Source organism: Pteropus vampyrus, unplaced genomic scaffold (assembly GCF_000151845.1).
Source record: "Pteropus vampyrus isolate Shadow unplaced genomic scaffold, Pvam_2.0 Scaffold62, whole genome shotgun sequence".
Classification (NCBI taxonomy): Eukaryota; Metazoa; Chordata; class Mammalia; order Chiroptera; family Pteropodidae; genus Pteropus; species Pteropus vampyrus.
Window position 1 is genome coordinate 2,180,518 of NW_011888843.1, and position 10,016 is coordinate 2,190,533.

The 10,016-nt window shown below is 39.5% G+C and overlaps 1 protein-coding gene across 1 annotated transcript in view; it reads right to left on the reverse strand.

The window, feature by feature from the left end:
* CDH20 (cadherin 20) overlaps positions 1–10,016 on the reverse strand; it is a 209,965-nt gene that overhangs the window by 13,170 nt on the left and 186,779 nt on the right. Inside the window, exons 7-9 of the mRNA XM_011361074.2 lie at positions 8,775–9,028; positions 3,131–3,267; positions 1,086–1,207 (exon numbers count right to left, since the gene is read on the reverse strand). Of these exons, the coding sequence (XP_011359376.1) occupies positions 1,086–1,207; positions 3,131–3,267; positions 8,775–9,028 (513 nt within the window). The remainder of the gene's footprint in view (positions 1–1,085; positions 1,208–3,130; positions 3,268–8,774; positions 9,029–10,016) is intronic.

The window sequence follows — 10,016 nt, forward strand, 5'->3', positions numbered from 1 at the left end:
GCTATAGACCTTTGCACCAAGTTTCAAGAAATAATGGATGAGATCATTTGGATCAGAATCACTACAGGACACATTTTTTTCCCCTGGGGGATGGGAATCACTTTTTGCTCTTAGAATGGTAAAGATGCGTTGACTCAATCCATTAAAACTCTCCTGATCCATTTGCACCGCCCCCCCCCCCCCCCCGCAACCAGAATCCACAAGACCGCAGAATACACTCCAGGGGAAATAAAGTAGGACTGTGAAGGAGTTTGTTGGGTCGTAGGTAGAGGAGGAAAGCTTCTTACAAAAGCGGAGGCCAGTGAGGGGGCGGAGAGCCTGTGATCTGAAGTGTGGAACAGTGGTCACAGGGCGGGCGATGGCCCGACACGTGCATTCATATGTGGTCGCACAGAATTCTGGATGTTTCTCAGTGACACTACTCAGAGTTTGATCAAATACTCATTTAGGTTTAAAAGCAGACTTGAAAAAATATGCAAATATATTTCTGAAGATTATGAACTAAAGTTATTGCAAATAAGTAGAAATTTTTTCCTTCAGATTCCTTTCCTCTCAAAACTTACCTGACATGAGCAGCACTAAAAGATGGGTGTTTTGAGGGAGAAGAGCAAATAGGTAATTCTAGGTAACAGAGTGTTCTGAGAATCGGGCAGGCAGTCTCTGCTGCCAGAGTTAAGAAAGGGAAGTGGGAATATATTTTAAAAAGCTTCCCCTACTGTAAATATTTTCAGGGATTAGTGCTAAACTGAGGAAAAGAGAAGACTGTTCTTTCTTCTGATCTTCGTGGTCTCTCCAGGCCCCAGAGCGCGTGTTATTACAATCAGTTCTGTGTAGTTCAGTTACAAGGAGGGTATGTACCTTATCACAGGCCAGCCCGTGAATAAACCATCATCAGAGCATTCTTTAGATCATAAAATATGACAGAGGCTCTACATACTCATCTTAACAAATAAGCCAGTGCAACGTGATACACAGAAATTGGGGACTCGAGTCTAAATTTCTTCGATGGCAGATTTGGTTATCTGTAACAGTCATTTCCACATGTTTGGGGTTAACCAAGTTGCATGCCTCACAGGCCGCCTTACCTGCCCTGATTTGGCATTCTCACAGACAAAAGCTTCGTAAAATCTTGGGAACTCTGGAGCATTGTCATTCACATCTAAGACTTTGATTGTGACAGAAACACTTCCAACCTGGGAAGGATTGTCTAAAGAGAGCACAAAGAAAACCAAAGGGTTCAGAAGTGCAAGAAAGCCGCTCTTTGCTGGTTAGGTCTTTACCTTGTCAGTCTGGTTTTTCAAGGAATGGATAATTCGTGCAAATGGCAACCCAGGCATAGGATGCGTGTGGTGCCCATTAGCAGCGTGGCCAGAACACAGAAGCGTGGACGGGAAGAGGCGTGTGTCTGAGAATATGTGTGGTACCAGGAGGATACCAGGAGGGGAAGGGCCAGACTCCAGGGCAGCAGGCATCACAAACTGAATCTTAAAAATAGCTTTTTAAGCTCTCACTTGGCTCGTACTTTGGGTTCTCAAATCAAAAGAGGTCAGTTCTGTATTCTGGGCTTGAAAACAGCCTGTTTCTAGTCCTATGGTGTGGCATTGCTTGGCTTATTCCTGTGAAATAATCGTTCTTTGAATTATATTTCAGAAGGTTTCAAGTTATTTCCAGGAATACAGATTAACACTGCATATTTATTTCTGCTTAGGGACTAAGGGGATATTACAGGATCAAACATATACTAAATCCAATATTTTTGGCTGGAGCAGGAGAAGTTTCTCATAGTCACTCATTGGGAAATGTCTTTGGTTTGTCTTTTGCTTGGCACTGCCACACAGGGACAATTTCACAGCCCTGGTAGCTCCCTTCCTTTCTTTTTTTGTTTTGATCACCATCCCAAGAAGACAAAATAGAAAGCATAAGACAAATTAAATCAGAATGCCGTGTTCTGCTGGTTCATTTTTTTCTTTCTCAAAAATACTTATACTCTATTGTGTTTTTCCCTTAAATATTTCTATGGCTTGGTTACCATATTTAAATTTTTTAAAAATTTTATTATTGGTACTTGTTTATAGAAGGAATAATGAATATTCCAGAAAAACAGAATAAATAGGATCCACAGTCCTACTAGGCATAACTGTTATACGTAATGTTATGTATGTGTCCAAAAATGTGGAGCTACACACACACACACACACGTTAAGCAAAATAAAAAAATTGTATTCTGAACTTTAATATTTTAGGGCGAGATGATCTTGTGTCATTGAGCTATGCTTTGAGAGCATGGGTATTAATATCTATGTGATAGTCTCATTTTACTGTATGGTTATAACTGCAGTTTATTTAGTCAGACTCCTATTATTAGACATGTAGGTAACTTGCTTTTCCTCCTTATTTAAAAATAACACTGCAGTAGACATTTTGATATATAAATCTTTGTTTACATCTATGATTATTTCCTTAACATAATTATTAAAAGTAGGATTCTTGAGAAAAAGAGCATGAATGTTTTGGAGAATCTTAATATAAAAGATTAATTGCCAGATTGCCCTTCTGAACAGCTGGACACACATCTGTCAGTGTGTTTAGAGTCTGCCACTTCCTTACACCTTTACTATCACTAGGAATTATGGAAAAAAGTTGAATGTAGTAGTAAATAATATAATTTTTAAGTTTATGTTAATTTGTGTTTTAAGATGTCTCATTCTTGTATGCATGTATGAGTAATGAAGGTCATATGTTATAAATGCTTCCTTTCATCTGATAATAATATTTTATACTATTTGTGCATTCCCAATCTTGTTAAAGATTGAAAGCCTCTTAGATTTCTTAAGAACTGTCCTTTTTCCTTCATATGGTAATCTAGCTCCTTGGTTTAAGGATGCAATTTTTTTTTTTTTTTTTTTACTTCTTTTTTTACATGTTTTGTTTTTATCTCTAGCATTGGACTAGGTGTATACAGGAAATGCTCAGTAAATATTTGAACTAGAAGCCTTTACTTGCATGAACTATGATTTCCATTTCTTCCTGTAAGTAATAAAATTCTTGTTTCAACAAGTTCTGGAAACTTCCAGTTTCTACAATGCTTGTATTTTGTCACTATATAGAGACCAATTTATTGTTTTCTTACTCATTTCCATAGCGAGGACAGTGATATTATGCCAAGAAAACTCTTCTCTGTCGAGGGGTCTTGCAGTCATTAGGGCGCCTGTTGTAATGTCAACATAGAAGAATCTCCCAGGGTCACTGCTTCTGTCAATGGAATATCTGCAAAAAACACAGATTAAATACTTCGTTTCTTATTTGGATAAACATACCACAGCATATTACACCAGAGAACTGAGGGCATACTGTGTGAGACATGGCTCTCCTAGTTCTGATTTATGGGTGCTTGGGAGACTGAAGTTGCTCTTTTATCATGTCCACCCCCCCTCCCCGCCCACCGCAAAAAAAAAAAAGCCTATAAAAACCAACAGCAAACTATTACTGCTTTAATTTCTTGATTCGTTAAATGAAACAAAACAGGTGCTAAAGCCTTAGGGCAGTTTTAAACCATTTAAAGATCAATTTCAGCTATTTAAAACTGCCCAAGGCTTTTGGGACACTCTGACTATCAACCCCTACATCTCTTTGTTCAAAATGAATTTTATAAGTCTGAAATGCTGAAATGGAACTGAACAACGCATAGTTCAGTGATTCTAGTCCTGTATCTAGTATCACCTATTGAGAAGAGAAGACTTGTATCAGGCCCTTCAGAAACGTGCTAACGACTGACCTATTGGCAAACATCATTATCTATAATGTATTTACTAGCTGGAGAGTCCTTATCTACGGAATGTTTTTAGCAATATCAACAAGGTTTGTCTAGGTCGCTTGTTGTAAATAAGCCTAGAATTTATGAATTTATGGAGCACAGCTTGCTGGATAATGTCATGTGAGTTATGTAATTAATGGAGTATAAAACACAGATATTTCATAACCAAAATGACTCCTTCTGTTCAGGCAGTGCACTGCACAGCAACATCCATTGCTTACACCTTTCGTGGTCAGTGTGAACCAACATGCATCCTTACAGGAAAGAGGGATGTTTACAAGCACTTGTGGCTGATGGCTTCAGACATCTCAAAGGAAAGAGCCCTCGGCTTATGTTTTGCTGTTGTTTGTACGTTTGGGTCATTATTTACCATGGTACTGGGTAAGATCTGAAATTCCTGTTGAATCTGATTCGGCAACCTGACCCTTTTTGTTACTTCACGTGCATTACCTCACCTGGCCCCCATTTTGGGAGATTGACATCCAGTAAGCGTGAAGGGAGGCTCAGGCATCTGTATGTTTCCAGCCCTGCATAGGGGATTTTGATATGTAACCATGACCAAGAGCCATCCTTGAGGACCTTGTAATGGCCGGTTATTGTAATAGCTGCCATTTATTGAATAGCAGACATTTCATAGCTTCTTTTTTAAGTCCTACAGCCTCTCTAGGAGGTAGATATTACCTCAGTTATCAGAAGAGGGAGCTACGACTCAAAAGTCAAGTCAGTTCCATACAGTTGTGCACCTAGTAATTTGCAGAGGTAAGATTTGAAAAAATATACACACACATTTTAATATATCGGGTTCAGAATTCTATTTAAAGTTGTTAGCACTTACAGTCTGTATCTTAAAGTCGTTGAAACTGGAAAACTGCCATTTTGATGAGAGTAAGCAGTTTCTTTAGTGCTTTGTTTTTCAAACTGCAGGTTAGTGAAACCACTGTGCTGGGTTATGACTAGGGTTGAAATAAAATGAAATAGAATAGAATATATGCATACAAGACTGTCACATGTAACAGTAAATATTGACGGTAAAACTTGGTTCACATAAATATAAATATATAGTACATATAGGTATATGTAGATATATGTATTTTTTGGTAAAATGTTTTGTTTCAAATAGGTATTTTTTCTTGGAAAGATTCAGGATGGCTGTTCAAAGTTAGAAATTAAATGGAAAGGTGATGACTAAAAGCTAGAAAAGTTAGAATCATTTCAGTTATAACTCTCCAAGAGTTGGGAAATTTAAAGAAGCAAATTAACGTTTCTGCCTGTGACCCTCTTTAACGAACACCTTCTGTTGTCGGGCGCTGCTGTATCTACCTTACTTATCTCGCCTCATTTAATCCTCACAGTAGCCTCATGGGGTAGGTACTGTTATCATCCGCATTTTACAGGGGAGAAAGCGGGGGCATGGGGAGGATCAGTCACTGGCCCGAAGTCTCAGGCTGGGAACCAAGTGTAGGCAGTTGGGCTTCAGGTTCCTGCTGGTAAGCCCCGGGCCATGCTGCCTTCCTGCGCGTGGAATGCATGAGATAGTGTAAGGAAACAGCCTTTTTCTCTTCATGAGGGTAGGTCGAGCCGTGATAGCAAATGTCTGACTCTTTCATGAAGAACAGACACATGCCTACAAAGTTCATTAATAATTAATTGGGGCACTTTTTTCCTAGGTATAATTAGTGAGTTAGTTTTAAAGCTTACTGGCTATTTTAAGAGTAGAATTTGTCTTAGGAAAAAAATACCGGTTGGCTCACGACAGTCTTTTCTTCAGCTCCCCACACACGAGTAAAGCCAGCCATTCGGCCCACGGAGCCATCATCTTGGTGGCAGCTCTCCAAGCCGTAGGCGTAATGCCAAGGGAGAGACAGCCTCCGATGAACCAGCTTTCTGCACTCAGATGTACAGCGCCATAGCAAATGTCACAGATGGTATGGGAGATGGAGTGATCGAAGTAACTAGCCAAAAGAACCCATGACAGTATTGCCCGGCAACACTCTGAGAGGACACACTGAGAGCCTCCCTCACCAAGTGGAATCTCTTTTCAGTTGCCCAAATAGGGCCTGAATTGAGGCAATATAGCATTTATAACTCTGAACGGGACATTGGGCCAATTTTCAGGAGGCAGGAGAACACATGAAAGGTGTAGATACAGATGGCAAATGAGGAAATTGGGACACACTTGTGAATTATGTAGGTGGTTTTGCTTTCTCTAACCATAACATTCTCACTCGCTATGGGCAGTATAGGCATAACATACACATAGAAAACCCCCTTCAGCAAACAGTGTTCTTTGGGCTCCCTGCTTATTTGCTTGGCTCCTGGATTTGGGAGTAATTTGGAGGTAGGGTATCATGGGCAGGCTCGCTGAATCCACACACACACTCTGGGATGGCATAGGAGGGCAGGCTGTTTTACACAGCAGAAACCTATTTCACTTGCCAGATGGTTGGTTCCATTTCCTGCTTGCCAGAAATCCCTTAAATGTTTATTAAAAATTCAGGCAATCCAAATATTGTGTTTTTCATGTATATATAACTAAATCTGAAGACTTAATATTGGGACTTAACTAGTAAATGATGATCAGTTTATATGCTGGAACATACCATGAACTTTCTAGAAAGGAGATTACAAAAGTCATAACTTTTTTAAAAATGTTAAATGGCTGTTTATAGTATTTTAACTTTAGGTGATATGCTGGTTTTGGGGTGGTTTAATATGTATTTTCTTTTTAGGAAGATAAATCTCATTTATTTGTAATAAAAATGCAGAAAATGAATTAGCCAAGCAGCATATGACATATGCAAATTATTTTAAAAGAAAATGATGTATAGGAAAAATAAGGATAAAATGAGCAATCTGGAGAAGATAACAGGGAAGTAATTCCCTAATGAGTTTTGTTAAATGATAGCCAGAGATTTGACTTTTAGATGCTTTTCCTTCTGAGAGTCCAGGGCCCACAATTTTCCTCTTGTGTCCAGGGACTATTCTTTTTTCCTGGGGGACAGCACAAAGAGTCAGGGACCATATACCTAGCAATGTGAACTGTGTTCCTTTTTTGCAACCAAAATGCAGAGGGAGAATTATCCCCAGTTCTGGTAAGTGGAAGTCTGCTTTGCCACTGCGCCTGAACCCGTGTCTGTTCCTCCAGGCTTGTGGCTTTCGCCTTGTTCTTGCCAGTTTCAGTCTCGGAACCTAGAGTCTTGCCCCAGAATAAGCCCAGTGGTCCCTGCTCTATGCCTCCGGCCCGTTCACTCTTGGATTCCCCCTGAGTGGGTCTGTGTGTGCGTGCTTGTGTGCTTGTTTCTTGACTGCATTCAGTCCCTTTTGCTTGTCATACAGTAGTGTGACTCCTAACAAAATTGTATTTCCAGGGCTTACCTTGGAGGAGTACAGTCAGAATCTGGAAAGAAGGTGTGGGAGTATTCTGAGTATTCTAACCGACTCTTTAGAAATGAGATCTCATTTTTTTTCCAGCTTGTGATTGTGTCATTTCAAACATTTTCCTCCATAAAAATTTTATTCTCTAAAGTTTTCCCTAAAATATTTTCCTTGATATGAATAGATTAATCGATACGAACACACACACACACACACACATACTTGGCTTCTGAAAAATAAATTTATAATGGAATAGGTTTCATTTATGTTGTGGTGGTTTTGGGGATGATATGGTTTAATTAACTTTCACCCCATCCTATTATAGATTTAAAAAGCTTAAGGTTGAAATATCACTCCTGTAGAGTTGTTAAAACTCATAAAGATTAGTCAACTTCTAAAAATCAAATATCAGAATTCAAACAAAATCATTTTAGCCATTTTAATGCCTGAAAGTTAAAATGTTTACTAATTGGCTAGAGGAATCAGAATAGTTATTCTCAGGAGAGAACTGTCTTTGTTAGACTTCAAAAGCACATTTTCATTATACACAAAATAGCACCAGGTGATGGAGGTAGCTGACAGAAAAGCATTCAATAAATTGGGGTGTGTTTAAAATGTGTTATCTGCACTAAAGCCCCAGACCATTTGTGTGGCTTTCAGCAATTAATGTGACAGATGGCCTCAAACAGGCTTGGAATCCTGATCTTTTGTGTCAAGCTTCAGAGGCTTGGCAGTTGCTCTGGGAGGTTGTGGTGTCAACCTGTCTACCAGCTGTTTGCATTTTGGTCCCAGAGTTGATAAGAGATGGTTGTCGCTGTGAGGGCAGCTCCCTCCCCTCTCCAGGGGGAGGCATCTTGGTTAGAATCTTTAAGCCCAAGACACTTTGGAGAGACTGATAAGTGGGCTTGCCGTAGGAAACCCTGTGTGGCCAGTCTATGTGGCATTGAAGTCATTGACAACAGTAGTTGTCTGTTCTTTCTATAGTATATGGAAATAGGGATTGATATATGTATTTTTTCCCCCATTTTTGTAAAATAAAAATTGAAAGAATGTACCATGATCACCTTTAATATTCACCACTAATATTGAACAATTTGTATGTAATGTTTTGACATCTGTGTATTCGTTTATGCTTTATCTGAATAGGTGCTTCTCGACTAAGGGTAGTTTCATACCCTACACCCTGGGGGACATTGGTAGTGTCGGGGGACATTTCAGGTTGTTAAACTCAGGGGATGCTACTGGCATTTAGTGATTAGGGGGCCAGAGATGCTGCTAAACATGGTGCAATGCACAGGAGGACCCCCACAACAAAAAATTATCCATCCGAAAATGGCAGTAGGGTCAGGATTGAGAAGTAAGGTGTGTGTGTGTTGCCGAACCCATTGACAGTGAGTTGTAGGCACAGTGATACTTCACTTCTCAATAACATGAAAAGACCATGTTATTTAAACAGAAAGAATTTAAGGAAATAGGAGAGTCTCCAGAAATGAAAGAAACAAAGGGAAAAAATGCTAGAAAATTAGATACAAGAAAAGGGAAGATTCCAGGATATAAAAAAAAAAGGTGAAATCTGTGGAAAAACCTGATTGAATTGTTGGTCACATCTGGGTCCTTGGCAGAAATGATCTGTATGGTTGTTCCGATTGCCACATCTTCAGGTACCTCCACAAAGTAAAAGCCAGGCTCAAATACAGGGGGCTCGTCCACGTCTTCCACACTGATGTGCACAGTCGTCGTGTCCTGAAACGGGCCCAGGTTCAGGAAACGCATCTCCAGGTGAGGATTGGCTCCCTCCACTTTTAAGGTGTAGCTTTTCTTGCTTTCAAAACTCAGGGGCTGAAAAGTAATAGCAGGAAAATTGATTAGCCAGGAGCATGTAAGTCAAGGTCCTAAAGGATGGCCCCTGGGTAGATTGATGGCTGGTGGGTAGATTCCCCAATTCATTAAAATGGTGGGGAAGAGGCAAGGGGAAGAATAAGGAGAATTTTTCTTTTGTTCCATAGTTCTTGGTCTTAATGTCATTTTCAACAACTCCGGTAAAGAAGGTCAGGAAGATGCTAGATGCTTCAGAGATAGTGACAGAAGCCAGTTTGCTGATTAAGAGAGCCACTGTACTCTGGGCAAGACTGACTCTAACGCGTCTACTCTTCAATGGGCCTGGTCACCTTTAGAGATGTTTATTCATTTGAAAAGATGCCGTGCTAATTAAGAGAGAGCTCGAGTTCTGTTTCAGAATCCATCCAACTGAGGCCTAGGCTTTTTCATTGTCTTCCTTAATAAAATTTCCTCTTGTGTACAAAGATCTTTTTCAAGAAACTACCATAGGACTTCACACGGGCTCTCAGGGCACTGTGCCAGATCGATATTTGGGTGTTTAGTTTATCATAGGTTACCTCTTTTAAAACTTTTTTAATAAAGTAATCCGGCGCCTCATTTTACAGTTGAAGAAACTGACCCAGAGAGCCCCAAAACTAGTCAGAGTAGAAATGCTGGTTTGCTTTTCAAATTCCTCATTCGGGGCTCATCCACAAAATAAAATTTTATGTTATAAAATCTAATTCATTTGGTGGTTCCCTCCCCTGTTTTTTTTTTCCCCCTCTCAGAATGTTTTATGTCAAAATAAATACAGCACTTAGGGGCAGAAAGTGAACTTGAATGCTGTCTTTTAAGAGTAATCCATTTTCTTAAATGATAAAAATATTTAACTGTTTTAAACAACAATTGCCTCAGAATAGCAACGATAAAAAAATCCTGGAAGGTCAATCCTATAAAATAATTACACAAGGTAGCAAAGCAGTTACTAAAGCTTAAAAGTCACATGTGA